Genomic DNA, 20778 nt, shown 5'->3' on the forward strand with positions numbered 1-20778 from the left:
GGGGCTGCTGATGTTGGAAGGTGGAGCAAGAAACAATCAGCTGGAGGAAGTCAGCAGGTCAAGCAGCATCTTCTGGAGGAAACAAATTGTCAACGCTTCAGGTCAGCACCCTGACTCAGGATGGACATCGACAATTTCTTATCCCACAGATGCTGCTCAACCTGCTGAGTTCCTCTAGGAGATTGTTTCTTGCTCCAAAATAACCCAGTCTCCACGGGGTCATTCTAACTTCCTGAGAGCTTTTTTGTTTCCCTTACAGTGGACAGCCTGGGTGGATACTACATGATATTAAAATAGGAGCTTTGCCTCTGAAAATGGAACCACTGGAGTGAACATATGGAGCAGCGAACAATTCTTTGAAACTCATAGCACAATCCAATATTGTAAACCAGTGCCTCCTCCTGAACAGAACACGATTACTACAGAATGGCTCACCTCAAACAATGCTTGGGATACAAGTCTGTGCCTGATGACACCTTAGATAGAAACATAGAAAATAGGTGCAGGAGTAGGCCATTCGGCCCTTCGAGCCTGCACCGCCATTTATTATGATCATGGCTGATCATCCAACTCAGAACCCCGCCCCAGCCTTCCCTCCATACCCCCTGATCCCCGTAGCCACAAGGGCCATATCTAACTCCCTCTTAAATATAGCCTTGCAAAATGCATTTTTAAACCCTTCACTGAATATATGACCAAACATTTAGATCAACTTCTTAAGATGTCTGGCTTTGCTCCAGCTACATTTGGCTATCTTTGCTTGCATGCATTGTTTTCATTGCATTGAGGACATTCTCATAGAGGTTCTTCCTCTAGACATTGGAATAGAACCATCTCAGCACTCGTGACCCCTTCATTCTTACAACACCTTCTGATGACTCATTAAATTCCATCCATCCTTTGCCCTTATACCTATGTCAGTGATCTGAGTTTAGCAGGACACTAGTAATGAGGCTCAATAATGATGCAAACTTCTTTGAAGGTGGGGAACAAACTCAACAATACCAAAACAAAAAATAATTAAATAAGATTGGCATTATTGGCCTTGAATACATGCTGGATATAGGTTAAAAGGGTGTGGGAACCAAAGTTCAGTGCTACTGCCTACTGTTGATATCCTCCCATAGGTTTTCCTGTTACACAGGAACGATGCAAGATCTCAGCTAATTTCCAACATTAACTTCAATGTAGTCCCTTGCAGATATTTCTCTTTTAAGCATTGTAAAATGTTTTATACAAGCAATGTGAAATGGCAGGTTTTTTTTACATGTACTGAAAATATAAATAAAGATAGTCCATGCCAAGTGGTCTGACTTATTTGCCAACTGGGATTACTGAGTGTGCACCAGGTTGTTCAGTGTTGAAACAACTAAAAGATACTGAGAGACTCCCATTGTGTTTCACTCAGCACACACAAAATGCTGGAGGAACTCAGCAGGTCAGGCAGCATCTGTACGGAGCAATAAACAGTCAGCTTTTCAGGCTGAGACCATTCTACAGGACTGGAAAGGCAGGTGAGAAGAAGCCAGAACGTTTTTTGTTCGTTTTTTTTTTGTGTTTATGATTTGCTGTTCCATTGTGATGTTTCTTCAAGTTATACCTTCTTTGAAGAAGTTTAAAGCTTCCCTTTGATGGGATTTCAGTGAGACCCACTCTAACTGCTTCCCCTATGATCTCTGCTGCTGTTCTGGCTTCTTCCTTCTTTCTTTCTGGTCTTGATAAAGGATCTCGGCCCAAAACATTGACTGTTAATTCCTCTCCATAGATGCTGCCTGACTTACTGAGTTCCTCCAGTGTTTTGTGTGTGTTAATCTGGATTTACAGCACGTTTAGTCCTTGTAATGTAGAAAATTGAGTGGAGATTTGATAGAGGCATACAAAATTATGAGGGGTATAGATAAGGTGAATACATGCAGGCTTTTTCCACTGAGGTTGGATGAGACTACAACTAGCATTATGTGTTAGGGGTGAAAGGTGAAGTGCTTAAGGGGAACATGAGGGGGAACTTCTTCAGTCAGAGTGATGGATGCAGATTTGATTTCAACATTTCAGAGAAGTTTGGTTAGGTACATGGATGGGAGGGGTATGGAAGGCGATGGTCCCACTGGAGGTTGATGGGACTAGGCAGATTAATAGTTCAGCATGGACTAAATGGGCCAAAAGGCCTGTTTCTGTGCTGTAGTGCTCTTTGAATCTATGATTCTACTTTCAGAATGTCTTGTGTTTATCACTTGGGTATATTTGTTTTTTTCTGTAGTCCACCTCCCTCACTTACCTTCAACCGCCCTTCCTGTTGAACATCCTTATGAAAGAAGACCACTGTGTAGTGGAGCTGTATAAAACTATGGTTAGGCTACATCTAGTATATTGCATCCATTCCTGGTCACCACACTTTAAGAGGGATGTAAAGATCCTTGCAAGGAATCTCAAGATTTACTTCTGTGCTGTAGTGCTCTATCACTCCAGCAAGCTTAAGAGCATGGTCCCAGGGGCTTTAACAACACGGTTAGGTTGGAGAAACACACACAAAATGCTGGAGGAACTCAGCAGGCCAGGCAGCATCTATGGAAAAGAGTAAACAGTCGACGTTTTGGGCCGAAACCGATGTCCTGCCAAAGGGTTTTGGCACGAAATGTCGACTGTACTCTTTTAGATGGTGTCTGGCCTGCTCAGTTCCTCCAGCATTTTGTTGTGTGTTGCTTGAGTATCCATCTTGTTTGTGATTAGGTTGGAGAAGCTGGGCATGTCCTCCTTACAGTGAAGGCTGAGGAGAAATTTGTTTAAGTCCACAAAAAGTTTTATACATACAGTGGTGGGTGCCTGGAGTGCACTGCCTGGGGTGGTGGTCGAGGTTAGATACATTAGAGATTTTTAAAAAACATTTAGATAGGCAGATGAAAGTGAGGGAAATGGAAGCATATCAACATTGTGTAGGCAGAAGGGAATAGTTAGTTGGCAAATTGAATCAAAATCAGATTTAATATCATAGGCATATGTCATGAAATTTGTTCATTTGTGGCAGCACAATATTGCAATACATAATAAAATTACTATAAATTAATAACTGTAAATTATAATAAGAAATATACAGTGTGTGTATTTTATTGCAAGAGAGCAAAAAAAATAGAAAACTAATATAGTGAGGTAGCGTTCCTGGGTTCATTGTCCATTCAGAAATCTGATGGTGAAGGGGAAGAAGCTGTTCTTGAAAGGTTGAGTGTGTGTCATCAGGCTCCTGTACCACCTCCTTGATGGTAGCAATGAGAAGAGAGCATGTCCTGGGTGACAGGAGTCCTTGGTGCTGCCTTTTTGAGGTATTGCTTTTTGAAGATGTCCTTGATGCTGGGGAGGTTAGTGCCCATGATGGAGTTGACTGTTTGCAACTTTCTGCAGCTTTTTCCAACCCTGTGCAGTGGCTCCTCCATACCAGATGTGATGCAACCAGTTAGAATGCTCTCCACAGTTCATCTGTGGGAATGTTCATCTGTGGGAATTTGCGAGAATCTTCGGTGACATACCAAATCTCCTCAAACTCCTAATGAAATATAGCCACGGTTGTGCCTTCTTTGTAATTGCATCAATATGTTGGACCCAGGATAGAAATGCAATTGACATGTATGTTCTCTGATGTGTCCAGAAGCATCAATACACAGCAGTACTTTGAACTTTGAAAGTTGACAAAAAGAAGCAGTCCCAACACCAAACCCTGTGCAATACTTTAGTTACCGGCAGCCAATCAGAAAAGACCCCTTTATTCCCACCCCTTTTTTTATATTATTGGCCAACTTACCTTCATGTTTAATCTTCTCTCTCCTTGTGGCTTTTTAGTTGCCTTCTGTTGGTTTTTATAAGCTTCCTAATCCTCTAACTTCCTACTAATTTTTGCTATATTACACACCCTCTCTTTTGCTTTTATGCTGTCTTTAACTTCCCTTGTTACCCATGGTTGCATCATCCTCCCTTTAGAATATTTCTTTATCTTTGGGATGCATCTATCCCGTGCCTTCCAAAAACAAGAGCCACTGCTGCTCTGCCATCATCTCTGCTAGTGTCTCCTTCCAATCAACTTTGGCCAGCTTCCCTCTCATTCCTCTGTAATTACCTTTACTTCACTGTAATACTGATATATTTTATTTTAGCTTCTCCCTCTCAAACTGCAGGGCGAATTCTATCATATTATGATCATTGTCTCCTAAGGGTTCCTCTACCTTAAGCTCCCTAATCAAATCTGGCTCATTACACTACACTCAATCCAGAACTGCCTTTCCCCTTATGGGCTCAACCACAAGCTGCTTTAAAAGTCATCTCATAGGCATTCTACAAATTCCTTCTCTTGTGATCCAGCACTAACTTGATTTTCCCAGTCTACCTGTATATTGAAATCCCCCACGACTAGGAAGTTGACCAAAAATTGATCAAAGAAAAACCCCTGAAGAATACAGTAGAAGGTAGCTGTGAAGTCAACTATTCAACAATTAAAGTTGGAGAGATATATGAGGCCAGAATTGGAAGAGTCAGACAAAGATGTCTAAGAGGAAGGAGCTTTCAGATCCAAGGAGGGGCAATAACATGAATGATTTAGGGAATAAAGTTTAAAATTTTAAAAGAAGGCTTAGTTGTATCAGTGCCATAATCGGTGAACATGAGCATGGCTGTTGGCCGCCATTCACTGTGAGGTGGGATATCAGCAGAGTCTAGAACTAAATTGCTGCAGAGCAGAACACTGAAAATTAGAGATCTGAAATAAAAGCTGAAATATTCAGCCAGTCTGGCAGCTTCTTTATGAGAGGACACAGGTTTAAGGTGCTTGGAAGTAGTTACAGAGGAGAGGTCAGGGATAAGTTTTTTACGCAGAGAGTGGTGAGTGCGTGCAACGGGCTGCCGGCCACGGTGATGGAGGCGGATACAATAAGGGTCTTTTAAGAGGTTCCTGGATAGGTACACAGAGCTTAGAAAAATAGAGGTCATTTCTAAAGTAAGTACATGTTCAGCACAACATTAAAAACATAGAAACATAGAAAACCTACAGCACAATACAGGCCCTTTGGCCCACAAAGCTGTGCCGAACATGTCCTTACCTTAGAAATTACCTAGAGTTACCTATACCCCTCTATTTTTCTAAACTCCATGTACCTGTCCAGGAATCTCTTAAAACACCCTATCATTTCCGCCTCCACCACCGTCACCGCCAGCCCATTCCACGCACTCACCATTCTCTGCGTAAAAAACTTATCCCTGACATCTCCTCTGTACCTACTTCCAAGCACCTTAAAACTGTGCCCTCTCGTGATAGCCATTTCAGCCCTGGGAAAAAGCCTCTGACTATCCACATGATCAATGCCCCTCATCATCTTATACACCTCTATCAGGTCACCTCTCATCCTCCGTCGCTCCAAGAAAAAATCGCTGAGTTCACTCAACCTATTCTCATAAGGCATGCTCCCCAAACCAGGCACCCTTTCTATAGTTTCCACATCCTTCCTATAGTGAGGCAGCCAGAACTGAGCACAGTACTCCAAGTGGGGTCTGACCAGGGTCCTATATAGCTGCAACGTTACCTCTTGGCTCCTAAACTCAATCCCATGATTCATGAAGGCCAATGCACCGTATGCTTTCTTAGCCACAGAGTCAACCTGCACAGCAGCTTTGAGTGTCCTATGGACTCAGACCCCAAGATCCCGCTGATCCTCCACAATGCCAAGAGTCTTACCATTAATACTATATTCTGCCATCATATTTGATCTACCAAACTGAACCACTTCACACTTATCTGGGTTGAACTACATCTGCCACTTCTCAGTCCAGTTTTCCATCCTATCAATGTCGTGCTGTAACCTCTGACAGCCCTCCACACTATCCACAACACCCCAACCTTTGTGTCATCAGCAAATTTACTAACCCATCCTTCCACTTCTTCATCCAGGTCATTTATAAAAATCACAAAGAGGAGGGGTCCCAGAACAGATCCTTGAGGCACACCTGGTCACCGACCTCCATGCAGAATATGACCCGTCTACAACCACTCTTTGCCTTCTGTGGCAAGCCAGTTCTGGATCCTCAAAGTAATGTCTCCTTGGATCCCATGCCTCCTTACTTTCTCAATAAGCCTTGCATGGGGTACCTTGACAAATGCCTTGCTGAAATCCATATACACTATATCTACTGCCCTACCTTCATCAATGTGTATAATCACATCCTCAAAAATTTCAATCACGCTCGTAAGGCACGACCTACCTTTCACAAACCTATGCTGACTATTCCTCATCATATTATGCCTCTCCAAATGTTCATATATCCTGCCTCTCAGGATCTTCTCCATCAACTTACCAACCATTGAAGTAAGACTCACTGGTCTATAATTTCCTGGGCTATCTCTACGCCCTTTCTTGAATAATGGAACAACATCCGCAACCCTCCAATCCTCCGGAACCTCTCCCATCCCCATTGATGATGCAAGGATCATTACCAGAGGCTCAGCAATCTCCTCCCTCGGCTCCCACAGTAGCCTGGGGTACATCTCATAGGGTCCTGGTGACTTATCCAACTTGATGCTTTCCAAAAGCTCCAGCACATCCTCTTTCTTAATGTCTATATGCTCAAGCTTTTCAATCCATTGTACGTCATCCCTACAATTGCCAAGATCCTTTTCCGTAGTGAATACTGAAGCAAAGTACTCATTAGGTATCTCTGCTATCTCCTTTGGTTCCATACACACTTTTCCACTGTCACACTTGATTGGTCCTATTCTCTCACGTCTTATCCTCTTGCCCTTCAAATACTTGTAGAATGCCTTGGGGTTTTCTTTAATCCTGTCCGCCAAGGCCTTCTCATGGCCCCTTCTGGCTCTCCTAATTTCTTTCTTAAGCTCTTTCCTGCTAGCCTTATAATCTTCTAGATCTCTATCATTACCTAGTTTTTTGAACCTTTCGTAAGCTCTTCTTTTCTTCTTGACTAGATTTACAACAGTCTTTGTACACCATGGTTCCTGTACCCCTACGATCCTCTCCCTGTCTCATTGGAACGTACCTATGCAGAATTCCACGCAAATATCCCCTGAACATTTGTCATATTTCTTCCATACATTTCCCTGAGAACATCTGTTTCCAATTTATGCTTCCAAGTTCCTGCCTGATAGCCTCATATTTCCCCTTAATCCAATTAAACACTCTCCTAACTTGTCTGTTCCTATCCCTCTCCAGTGTTATTGTAAAGGAGATAGAATTGTGATCACTATCTCCAAAATGTTCTCCCACTGAGAGATCTGATACCTGACCAGGTTCATTTCCCAATACCAGATCAAGTACAGCCTCTCCTCTTGTAGGCTTATCTATATATTGTGTCAAGAAACCTTCCTGAACACACCTAACAAACTCCACCCCATCTAAATCCTTTGCACCAGGGACTTGCCAATCGGTATTTGGGAAATTAAAATCTCCCACCACGACACAGCATTGTGGGCCGAAGGGCCTGTATTGTGCTATAGGTTTTCTATGTTTCTATAAAATTAAAGTTTTGGGTCAATAACTCCCATCAGAACTAGAAAACATTAGATCATAGACAGGTTCTAAGCAGCAGAGGAGGTGAGGAGAGCAAAAGGAGATGAGGAGGCAGGGAATGCTTAGCGATTATGCTGCTGGCTGTGAGAATGTGTGAATGCACAAGTGAATGGAAATCCCAGGTACAGACCTCTAGATGTAAAAGAAATCAGGGGATATGGGGAAGATGCAGGAAGACATTGAGGTAGGTCAGCCATGACCTTGTTCACAAGATGAAGTGAAGCTCACTCATAGGCTAGGTGAGGTGAAGGATACACAGCATCCTTTCCTTATAAACAGACATCAGTGCACAAAGTAGCTTCTGTACAAGAATACTTCTCTCAGCATTCAGATCAATGGCAGCGTGGCAAAGGCAGAAAATCTGCAAAAGGACAGGATGGGAGAACAGGCAAAGAGTCAGATGGAATACAGTGTAGGGTTATGTATTCTGTTAGGGTGCCGGCTGGTGGTGTAGTGGCATCAGCGCCGGACTTCGGAGTGAAGGCTCCCGAGTTCGACTCCAGCCAGCTCCCTTGCATGCTTTCCATCCATGCTGGGTTGAGCATCGAAAAATAAGAAAGCCTGCTAAAAAAAAACATCATCATGACGGCGTCCCAATGACTCCACTCGGAGTTAAGGGCTTTCTTCTCTTCTATTCTGTTAGGAAGAATAAAATTCAAAGTAAATTTATTTACAAAGTACATATACTGTATGTCACCATATACAATCCCGAGATTCGTTTTCTTGTGGGCATTCACAGTAAATCCAATAACAATAATAGAATCAATGAAAGACCGCACCCAAAAGGGCAAACAACCAGTGTGAAAAAAACAAGAAACTGCAAATATAAAAGAAAAAAAAGAAGTGGAAATAAATAAATAATAAATATCAAGAACATGAGATGAAGAGTGCTTGAAAGTGAGGCCATAGATAAGGGAATAGCTCAGTGATGGGGCGAGTAAAGTTGTTCCCTTCTATTCAAGAGCCTGATGGTTGAGGGGTAATAACTGTTCCTGAACCTGGTGATGTGAGCCCTGAGGCTCCTGCACCACCTTCCTGATGGCAGCAGCAATAAGAGAGCATGACCTGGGTGGTGGAATTCCCTGATAATGGATGTTGCTTTCCTGTGACAATGCTCTATGTAGATGTGCTCAGTGGTTGGGAGAGCTTTACCCGTGATGGATTGGGTTGTATCCACTACTTTTTGTCGGATTTTCCATTCAAGATCATTGGTGTTTCCATACCAGGCTGTGATGCAACCAGACAATATACTCTCCACCACACATCTATAGAAGTTTGTCCAAGTTTTAGATGCCATGCTGAATCTTTGCAAACTCCTAAGGAAGTAGAGGCGCTGCTGTGCTTTCTTCATAATTGCACTTACATGCTGGGCCCAGGACTGATCCTCTGAAATTTAACACCAAGGAACTTTAAGTTACTGACCCACTTCACCTCTAATTCCCCAGTGAAGACTAGCTCATGGATCTCTGGTTTCCTCCTCCTGCAGCCAATAATCAGTTCTCTGGTCTTGTTGACATTGAGTAAGAGATCATTGTTATGGCACCACTCAGCCAGATTTTCAGTCTCATTCCTATATACTGATCCATCACCACCTTTGATTCAGCTATTGACAGTGGTATCATCAGCAAACTTAAATATGGCATTGGAGTTGTGCTTACCCATAGTCCTGAGTGTAAAGCGAGTAGAGCAGGGGGCTAAGCACACATCCTTGTGGTGCACCTGTGCTGATGGAGATTGTGGAGGAGATGTTGTTGCCAATCCAAACTAATTGGGGTTTGCAAGTGAGGAAATCGATTGCACAAGAAGGTATTGAGGCTAGATCTTGGAGCTTATTGATTAGTTTTGAGGAGATGATAGTATTGAATGCTGAACTGGAGTCAATAAACAGCATCCTGGTGCATGCATCTTTGTCGTCTAGATGTTCCAGGTTTGAGTGAAAAGGTGTACACTATTTTCTAAAAGGGGTGAGAATTCAGAAATCTGTGCTGTAAAAGGATTTGGGAGTCCCAGTTCACAATCCCCTCAAGGTTAGCTTTCAGGTTGAATTGGTAGTAAGGAAGGCAAATGCAATGTTAGCATTCATTTCAAGAGGACTAGAATATAAAGCAATGGTGTATTGATGAGGCTTTAGTCTTTCGGCATTTGGAATATTGTACGCAATTTTGAACCCTGAAGAGGTTCACAGCAATGATTCCAGGAATGAAAGGCTTAATGTATGAGCAGAGTTTGATGGCTTTGGGCTGGTACTTGATGGGAGTTCAGAAGGATGATCTCATAAAACCTATCAAATATTGAAAGGCCTGGAATAGAGTGGATCCTAGGATCTAAGGGCACAGCTTCAGAATAACGGGACATTCCTTTAGAACCAACATGTCGAGGAACCGACTAGAGAGCAGGCTATTCTGGACTGGGTTTTGAGCAATGAGGAAGGGTTAATTAGCGATCTTGTCGTGAGAGGCCCCTTGGGTAAGAGTGACCATAATATGGTGGAATTCTTCATTAACATGGAGAGTGACGTAGTTAATTCAGAAACAAAGGTTCTGAACTTAAAGAGGGGTAACTTTGAAGGTATGAGACATGAATTAGCTAAGATAGACTGGCAAATGACACTTCAAGGATTGACGGTGGATATGCAATGGCAGGCATTTAAAGGTTGCATGGATGAACTACAACAATTGTTCATCCCAGTTTGGCAAAAGAATAAATCAAGGAAGGTAGTGCACCCGTGGCTGACAAGAGAAATTAGGGATAGTATCAATTCCAAAGAAGTAGCATACAAATTAGCCAGAGAAAGTGGCTCACCTGAGGACTGGGAGAAATTCAGAGTTCAGCAGAGGAGGACAAAGGGCTTAATTAGGAAGGGGAAAAAAGATTATGAGAGAAAACTGGCAGAGAACATAAAAACGGACTGTAAAAGCTTTTATAGATATGTAAAAAGGAAAAGACTGATAAAGACAAATGTAGGTCCCCTGCAAACAGAAACAGGTGAATTGATTATGGGGAGCAAGGACATGGCAGACCAATTGAATAATTACTTTGGTTCTGTCTTCACTAAGGAGGACATAAATAATCTTCCAGAAATAGTAAGGGACAGAGGGTCCAGTGAGATGGAGGAACTGAGCGAAATACATGTTAGTAGGGAAGTGGTGTTAGGTAAATTGAAGGGATTGAAGGCAGATAAATCCCCAGGGCCAGATGGTCTGCATCCCAGAGTGCTTAAGGAAGTGGCCCAAGAAATAGTGGATGCATTAGTGATAATTTTTCAAAACTCGTTAGATTCTGGACTAGTTCCTGAGGATTGGAGGGTGGCTAATGTAACCCCACTTTTTAAAAAAGGAGGGAGAGAGAAACCGGGGAATTATAGGCCGGTTAGCCTAACGTCGGTGGTGGGGAAACTGCTGGAGTCAGTTATCAAGGATGTGATAACAGCACATTTGGAAAGCGGTGAAATGATCGGACAAAGTCAGCATGGATTTGTGAAAGGAAAATCATGTCTGACGAATCTCATAGAATTTTTTGAGGATGTAACTAGTAGAGTGGATAGGGGAGAACCAGTGGATGTGGTATATTTGGATTTTCAAAAGGCTTTTGACAAGGTCCCACATAGGAGATTAGTGTGCAAACTTAAAGCACACGGTATTGGGGGTAAGGTATTGGTGTGGGTGGAGAATTGGTTAGCAGACAGGAAGCAAAGAGTGGGAATAAACGGGACCTTTTCAGAATGGCAGGCGGTGACTAGTGGGGTACCGCAAGGCTCAGTGCTGGGACCCCAGTTGTTTACAATATATATTAATGACCTGGAAGAGGGAATTAAATGCAGCATCTCCAAGTTTGCGGATGACACGAAGCTGGGTGGCAGTGTTAGCAGTGAGGAGGATGCTAAGAGGATGCAGGGTGACTTGGATAGGTTGGGTGAGTGGGCAAACTCATGGCAGATGCAATTTAATGTGGATAAATGTGAAGTTATCCACTTTGGTGGCAAAAATAGGAAAACAGATTATTATCTGAATGGTGGCCGATTAGGAAAAGGGGAGGTGCAACGAGACCTGGGTGTCATTATACACCAGTCATTGAAAGTGGGCATGCAGGTACAGCAGGCGGTGAAAAAGGCGAACGGTATGCTGGCATTTATAGCGAGAGGATTCGAGTACAGGAGCAGGGAGGTACTACTGCAGTTGTACAAGGCCTTGGTGAGACCACACCTGGAGTATTGTGTGCAGTTTTGGTCCCCTAATCTGAGGAAAGACATCTTTGCCATAGAGGGAGTACAAAGAAGGTTCACCAGATTGATTCCTGGGATGGCAGGTCTTTCATATGAAGAAAGACTGGATGAACTGGGCTTGTACTCGTTGGAATTTAGAAGATTGAGGGGGGATCTGATTGAAACGTATAAGATCCTAAAGGGATTGGACAGGCTAGATGCAGGAAGATTGTTCCCGATGTTGGGGAGGTCTAGAACGAGGGGTCACAGTTTGAGGATAGAGGGGAAGCCTTTTAGGACCGAGGTTAGGAAAAACTTCTTCACACAGAGAGTGGTGAATCTGTGGAATTCTCTGCCACAGCAAACTGTTGAGGCCAGTTCATTAGCTATGTTTAAAAGGAAGTTAGATATGGCCCTTGTGGCTACAGGGGTCAGGGGGTATGGAGGGAAGGCTGGGTTCTGAGTTGGATGATCAGCCATGATCATAATAAATGGCGGTGCAGGCTCGAAGGGCCGAATGGCCTACTCCTGCACCTATTTTCTATGTTTCTATGTTTCTAGAACTGAGATGAGGAGGAATTTCTTTACCCAGAAGGTGGCAAATTGGTGGAATTTGTTGGCACAGATTACTGTGGTCAAATCTTTGCATTTTTTTTTAAAAAGGCAAAGATTGATAGGTTCTTGATAGGTATGGGGTTAAGGGTTATAGGGTGAGAGAATGGGGTGGATCAAACAAGAATCACCATGATTGAATGGTAAAGCAGATTTGATGGGCTGAATGGCCTAATTTTGCTCCTATATCTTATAATCAATCATCTACCATAACAAACAGGAAATAATGATTCCAATAGTTTTGTCTTCCCTATTTAAAAATATAAAAGTTGGATCATATTTATTAAAGAAGGCATATGTTACACTGGTCTTCATCAATCGTGGGATTGAATTAAAGAGACGAGAGGTAATGTTACAGCTATATAGGACCCTGGTCAGACCCCACTTGGAGTACTGTGCTCAATTCTGGTCGCCTCACTACAGGAAGGATGTGGAAACTATAGAAAGGATGCATAGGAGATTTACAAGGATGTTGCCTGGATTGGGGAGCATGCCTTATGAGAATAGGTTGAGTGAACTTGGCCTTTTCTTCTTGGAGCAACAGAGGATGAGAGGTGACTTAATAGAGGTGTACAAGATGATGAGAGGCATTGATCATGTGGATAGTCAAGAGGCTTTTTCCCAGGGCTGAAATGGCTAGCACGAGAGGACAGTTTTAAGGTGCTTGGAAGTAGGTACAGAGGAGATGTCAGGGGTAAGTTTTTTTACGCAGAGAACGGTGAGTGTGTGGAATGGGCTGCCGGCGGCGGTGGTGGAGGCAGAAACAATAGGGTCTTTTAAGAGACTACTGGACAGGTACATGGAGCTCAGAAAAACAGAGGGCTATGGGTAAGCCTAGGTAATTTCTCAGGTAAGGACATGTTCGGCACAGCTTTGTGGGCCGATGGGCCTGTATTGTGCTGTATGTTTTCTATGTTTCTATGTTAACCTATTGTGACGTGTGGCCAAGTGGTTAGGGTGTTGGACTCACGATCCGAAAGTCATGGGTTTGAGTCTCGGCCGAGGCAGCGTGTTGTGTCTTTGAGCAAGGCACTTAACCACACACTGCTCCAGTCCACCCAGCTGAAAGTGGGTACTGGCAATTGCTGGGGGTTAACCTCGCGATAGACTGGCGTCCTGTCCAGGGGGAGGGAATTTCGTACTCTTGTCGCTTCATGCCACAAAAACCAGCATAAGCACCGGCCTGATGGGCCACAAGGCTCGGAACAGACTTTAACTTTTAAAATGTTAACCTATGGTTATAAGATCGTAATCTAGTTTATGTAGGTATCTCAAAACCCCAGCCCTTGCAGATTAAGGACATTATTTACAGTTCCAGCAAGTTAGTTGTCTGTGAGTTCTGTCATTCCCAGTTAAGCAAAACCCTCGAGTCCAAGGAACATCCTGGTGAATCTCCTCTGTACTCTCTCCAACACAACCTTATATTGCGGCAACCAGAACTTCACACAATGCTGTGTGGTCTAACTATCGTTTTGACAAGTTACAACGTAACCTCGCTACTTTTATATTCTTGTCCTCAGACTTATAAAGGCAAGCATATCATATGCCTTCTTCAGCACCCTATCTATCAGTGTTACCAGTCTGAGTACAATTAATGTGAAGTCAAGGTCCTTCCATTCATTAACATTCCTTTGCACCCTACTATTACGTACATGCCCTATCCACATTATGCATTACCTTGCACTTGTTGGGATTAAGTTTCATCGTCCAATGCATCACCTAACTTTCCTTCTTATCTACATCCTCCGCAGCCTTCAGCAACCTTCCTCAGTATCCACATCATCACCTTTCATGACATCTGCAAAGTTACTAACCACACCTGCCACTCTTACATCCAAGTCATTCCACATGGACATCCATCTAACTTGCTTTCTGTATCTCAGTTCTGATGAAAGGTCTTCAACCCTAAACATGATCGCTGTTTCTGTTTCCACAGATCTTGACCAACCCACAGCACATTTCCAGCAATCTCCAATTTTGGATTTGGAGTATCTACATAGAACATTACAGTACAGTACAGGTCCTTCAGTCCATTATGTTGTACTGACCTTTTAACTTACTCTGAAGATCAATCTAACCCTTTCCTCCTACATTCTTCTATCATCTATATGCCTACTAAATTTCTTAAATGCCCCTAATGTATCTGTCTCTACCACACCACCCCTGGCAGCATGTTCCACAAACCACCACGCTGTGTAAAAATCTCACCTCTGACATCCCCTCTTTACTTACTGCCAATCACTTTAAAATTATACCGCTTTGTATTAGCCATTTCTACCCTGGGAAAAAGGGACTATTCAGTCAATCTTGTATACCTCTATAAAGTCACCTTTCAGCTTCCTTTGCAGTAAAGAGAAAAACCCAGCACACTCAACCTATCCTCATAAGACATGCTCTCTAATCCAGGCAGCATCCTGCTAAATCTCCTCAGAAACCTCTCTAAATAAAGCTTCCACATCCTGCCTATAATGAGCTTCTACAGTTTTTTTCTGCCAAACAATCCCACGAGTTGATATGTGCTAGGAATGAGATGTAAAAGATTAAATATAGGCTAAGAATTGTGAAAAACATTTGACTTTTTGGAGAAGAGCTGCAGAAATGACCCTCCTGAAGATAGAGGGGAAGGAAACCAATGGAGAGAATAGACATTGTGGAGGACACAATTGAAAGCAAAACTATTGAAAGAGCCATTTATCTATTTCCTCCCTGTCTGTATTGTATTTTGTGTTCCGTGGTTATTATGGGTAATTTGTCACATGGGTTGGGGTGTGGTAGACGTGAATGAGTATAGTTATGTATTCATGCTTTGTCTTTAGGTAGTTTAGTCTGGTTACAGCCAGAGAGGCAGCCGGAATGATATTTTATTGACCACTAATGCTTAGAACATTATATTGTTATTAGACTGCTTATTTTGTTATATCGCTAGTTTTAGTTTCGTTAGTTTTTAAATCGCTATAAGATTATTTGTCTTTGCTGGTTTCTTGATAAAGGATTGAACACATTATTTTGAATTTTGTTATTGTGGATAGTGCTTCATACGATGTCAATCCTATCCTTAGTCTCTGAGCAGTTTTGACTACAACTGTTAATTTCGGCTTCAGACCCAACAGAGATCAGTAAACGCATGTATAAATCACTCAAATTCACCCTTGTTTCCAGTCTTTTATGGCGAAGAATACCATAAAATATACAGTATACTCTTCCCAGCAACACACTCAAAATGCTGGAGGAACTCAGCAGGCCAGGGATGCTGTCTGGCCTGCTGAGTTCTTTTAGCATTTTGAGTGTGTTGCCTGGATTTCCAGCATCTGCAGATTTTCTCTTGTTTGTGATATTCTTCCCAGCTTTGATATTCAACATCAAGGCAATCAATGCCAATTTTTTTCCATACCAATAGTTCCAAAAGCATCCTGTTATTTTGGTCCACACCACATCCCTATCGGGAACTGTGTTAAAATCACCACAGGTCAGAGCACAGAAAGTCACCTTTCAGTCCACTTCTCTGCTGGTTCTTGACCCTTACAACAATGGGAATAGTAAGAACTCTAAATAGAGCTTGCCTCTCTTTAGGCTCTTCATGAAGTCCAAAGGAGTTGAGAGAGAACCAAATAGATCTGAACATAATGAAATTATTGTATCAAGGTTATGTATTTTTCCAGGTCCCTAGCATTTATGTATTCTCTGTAACACACACAAACTCAGTGGGTCAGGCAGTGTCTATGGAAGGGAATAAAGAGTCAACATTTCAGGCTGAGACCCAGTCCTGATGAAGGTTCTCAGTCCTAAAAGCTAGTTCGTTATTCCTTTCTATATGTTCTGTCTGACCTGCTGAGTTCCTCCGGGTGTAGGGTGTGTCTCTGTGCCTGTGTCTGGACTTCTAGGATCTGCCGAATCTCTTAAGTATTCTCTGCTTCGGTATTTTATACATTGTTCAGGATTGTTGTTGTAAGTTTTAAAATACTTTATCTTCAAGCTCTGCAAACTACTGATATCTAGATTGGAAAACCCAGTTCCTTAGTTTAATTCTTTAAAATCAAAGAATTAATTATGCTATATCAAAATTTTCCCCTGAAAAAGAAACAAAGACACAGTAAAGGAAATACTTCACTATTTAATACATTGGCATTATATTATGAACACTCAGTGTTTGAGAATATTAGCACAGATTACAATATAATTGGAATACAGTATGTACAACACAGGTTTATATATAATATATATAGGGATTTAACAAGATTTAAACCTATTTACCAAATGTAACATTTAAATGTAACACATTTTTTGTTTTAAAGCTGAAACACAAATTATCAGATTATTTCTCATTGGTAAGGCCTGAATAGACTCTACTATAGTGACCCAATCCCTCCTGGTACTGAGAAATGAAACAGACAGCTATCTGCCTTGGTTTCACTTTAGTGGTTGAAATTTGATGAGATACAAAAAGACAAAATAAATGCAAAGGGGAATAAAAATTCAAATCCGCTGTTCAAAAAATTACACATGGAAATGATCAGATTTCAAAATTAGCAGACTTTAAATCACTGGTTTACTTTGGCAGCCAATCCATGGATGGTCTGCCAGGCACATCCTCACCAACCACACAAAAGGAAAGGCCTTATTATCCCACTCAGCTTAGCATTAGGAAGTGACCTTTCAATATCATGTTGCTACAGGCCCCAGTTTAAGCCTGTGCTGGACCTGGTTTGTCTGCGGCTTGTTCAACGTTCATTTCATTGAGGAACAAACACATTAAAACAATTATGCAGAAAGATAGTTTTACATTTACATATACTCCAACCACTGACGTCAATGAAGTGCAGCATCCCCTCCTCAAGACAGTGGTACTGGGACTAAAGCACATCAGGAATCACATTCTCAATAACTAATGACTTCAATCTCTCACATACTGTATGAACAGAAAAATCTTGATGACTGACGATTTAAGGCCGCACATCACCCTATAGATATTTTTGGGATTTTTCTTCCTTTTTACAAAATATGTACATTCTTAAAATGATTTTTTTTCAAGTAGCTTTAACCTTGCATAAATAAAATGAACTGCACTGTTTCATTAAACATATTAAAACAATCAATGCTTTAGCTCCTTAGATTATGCTGGAGCTTCAAAAGCGTAATCATTTTTCTTCTGATCAAATTAACACTTTCATCCCCTTTGCATCATCAAATTTGCTCGTACTGCACTCAATACCTCTTGCTACGGTTGTACCAGAGCTGAGGTTTGCCTATATCTGCATGTTTACTAACACACCTTGCTTAAATTTATAATCTTAAATTTGATTTACATTTGTTCATGTACCCCACCCACCCTGCCTAAAGGTTCAAGTCCTGTTGGATTACCAAGTGGCCAAAACTCTGCAGTTTTGTAGTGATCTCTCACAATCAAAACCAATTCTTTTACGTAACATGTAGTTTTGTTTTCTTTTTTGTTAGTTATGATGGGGGAGGAAGTAAATGAGTGCTGGAGAAAGGAACAAAACTAGCTTATTCCTCCGAACACAAGGATTGGAAATTAAAGCAACCAAGAACCTAGACAGGGATCACTCATACCTTTAAAATCACAAACTAAGAAGATTTTTACATGGCTGCGGCATTGACTGCTTATGCATGTGATGGCCCAAATCTACATTACCGTGCCTTTCTTAATATTAATTCTGTTTAATTTCATTTGCAAACTGAGATATCTTTGTAACAATTTGTTCACTTCAAGTGGCCCAATTGCAAAAATTTGAAGTGGAATTTTAAAAATTCAGCAAATACTTACATCTTCCACTATCTAAAAATATCTTCATTTAAAATTTGCATACAAGGTTGCGGAGATCGTGCAGAATACATTAATACTTCAAGAACTTGTTTTAAGTAGAGTCCAAAACAAATGTACTGGTTATTTGAAAAATGGAAGTGAATTATACTGCATTTTGTGAAGTGGTTTGCACTCTCTCAAATCAGGCCAACCATCTTCCCACTTCCAAACTAAAATGGCCCGATCCTAAAATGTCTAACCTTAAAATGCTGTAAAGATGAACACCAAGCTATCACCCCAAAGAATACAAGGTAGACTGGACAACTGAAATTTAACACAAACATTCAGCTGATTGAAGGCCAGGACTAAAACCCTGGATTAATTTAAGTAAATTCAACAGTAAGCAAATGTGTATACTGCATAAAGTGCAGTACACGCAAATCACAATTAAGAATTCCTGCTACGTTAACTTATGTTAACTATATGTTATCAGTCCTACCAGCAGACTACTCTGCGGTATAAATGCAATGCTGCAGATTACATTCTGATATAGTGATCATCAGAAAGTTGTCAAATTAACACTGAACTGAATAGTCATTCTTTTAAATTGTACTTCAAGTCTTGCAAAGTGTGCAATTCATAATGTTTACACAATTTTGCAAAAAAAAAGCTTTTATCAGATGAGAGGGTACATGGAAGCCATTCCATAATACTTTGTAACCCACCACTAGGCTACTTCATCCCAATAGTTTCCTGTTCTGAAACTATTTTTACCAACACAACAAAACAAACTGGTACAAAACTTCGGGTTGCCATTTTACAAGAATTCCACACAATTGTTCACCTTTTCTTTGATTACCATTGCTTTTTCTTAAACAAGAGCAGCAGCTCAGAATGCCAAAGCCACATTACCACTGGAGGACAGAAACGTCCTTTACAAGAATGTGGCAGACTATAAAATATTTTAGGTTACCACGAGGAGTTCTGCAGATGCTGGAAATTCAAGCAACACATATCAAAGTTGCTGGTGAAAGCAGCAGGCCAGGCAGCATCTCTAGGAAGAGGTACAGTCGACGTTTCGGGCCGAGACCCTTCGTCAGGACTAACTGAAGGAAGAGCTAGTAAGAGATTTGAAAGTGGGAAGAGGAGGGGGAGATCCAAAATGATAGGAGAAGACAGGAGGGGGAGGGATGGAGCCAAGAGCTGGACAGGTGATTGGCAAAAGGGATATGAGAGGATCATGGGACAGGAGGTCCGGGGAGAAAGAAAAGGGGGAGGGGGACCCAGAGGATGGGCAAGGGGGTATAGTGAGAGGGACAGAGGGAGAAAAAGGAGAGAGAGAGAGAAAGAATGTGTGTATGTAAATAAATAACGGATGGGGTACGAGGGGGAGGTGGGGCATTAGCAGAAGTTAAAGAAGTCAATGTTCATGCATTTTAGGTTATATAGAATGCCACTTCACATGTGGAGATATAGGGATGACAAGATAGTGGTCAGGTTTCTACATTAGTAATGCACAGGTATTGAGAGGAATTCAAATCTCTTACCACAGCAGCTAGGAGATCGAAACCCTATAGAAGCTGTTGGTAGTGATTGTCATTAAGTTCCAGCTTGGTTAGAAAACAAACGAGCCTGCTTGTGACTCCATGACCATGGAGTTGATTCTTAGCTACTTCTGCAATGTCTGAAACAAGCCTACATTGCCACAGAAATGCCATTAATGAAACAGCCCCACGCGGTGAAATTCAGGGTGATCAATCAATACTGGTCTTTCTGGCACTGCCCACATCCCATGTAGATACAGAAACTAGAAATGTCATCCTAAGGTGCACAGAAATAAAAGAACCTTCTTGAATCAAGATCCACTACAGTCTATCAGAGAACCCAACTGCACCAATGGGCATGATACTGTTCACAAACATACATCTAAGCCAGGTATGCACAGTGCAGGCTCTGCACTGTATTATATTAATATGCAACTGCCTGATATTAATAGGCCATATGAGAAATGGAAAACTACCAAAGCTATTGGGTTTTAAATTGCTAATATCAAAGTCTTTTTTCTGGTCTATTTCACTTTTAAGTCCCCTGTGTCTGACAGATGGAACCACCAACACCTCTCGTCTTTGGTCCCTTTTTTGTGCTGCCTCTTCACAATTATCTTCTGTGCTTCCAGCCAACTTCAGAGAGGTTTTACATACTGAAATAAAGAAAGGAATTCTGTGCTGTTGGTGGCCAGGAGATCTCTGACACTAATTTTTCAAATACTTTTCTGCTATCTTTGTGGATGTCTTAACTATTGGTTAGAAAGCCAGACTCCACCCCTAGAGATGTATGACAGACCCAAGAGGAAAGACAGAAGGGTTATGTAGGTCAATAGAGCAACATCATTTCAGTATTGGCCAGTGCCAATTGACTTTTGGGCTGTAGTAATATGGTTTGCTGACCAAGTAGATGTATCCATCAACATAATGAACTATTTTTAATATCATAGGATTCTGACGCACTATTTGGCAAGTACGATATGAACCTTTTGCAAAAACAGGAAAAATTAAAGAGAATGTATTTGTTTTCAATTGAAGCTAGATTGGTTCAAAGGTGCATTTTCTCTGCTTTGAATATACCATGCCCAACTCATTAAATATAAT

General features: G+C 41.6%; 1 protein-coding gene across 1 annotated transcript in view; it reads left to right on the plus strand.

The window, feature by feature from the left end:
• LOC134340288 (transcription factor CP2-like protein 1) overlaps positions 1 to 1280 on the plus strand; it is an 81434-nt gene extending 80154 nt beyond the window's left edge. The window contains exon 15 of the mRNA XM_063037339.1: positions 260 to 1280. Within this exon, the coding sequence (XP_062893409.1) occupies positions 260 to 297 (38 nt within the window). The 3' untranslated portion in view covers positions 298 to 1280. The remainder of the gene's footprint in view (positions 1 to 259) is intronic.
• Positions 1281 to 20778: the final 19498 nt, after the last annotated feature.

The sequence above is a fragment of the Mobula hypostoma genome, chromosome X1, assembly GCF_963921235.1.
Source record: "Mobula hypostoma chromosome X1, sMobHyp1.1, whole genome shotgun sequence".
Lineage (NCBI taxonomy): Eukaryota > Metazoa > Chordata > Chondrichthyes > Myliobatiformes > Myliobatidae > Mobula > Mobula hypostoma.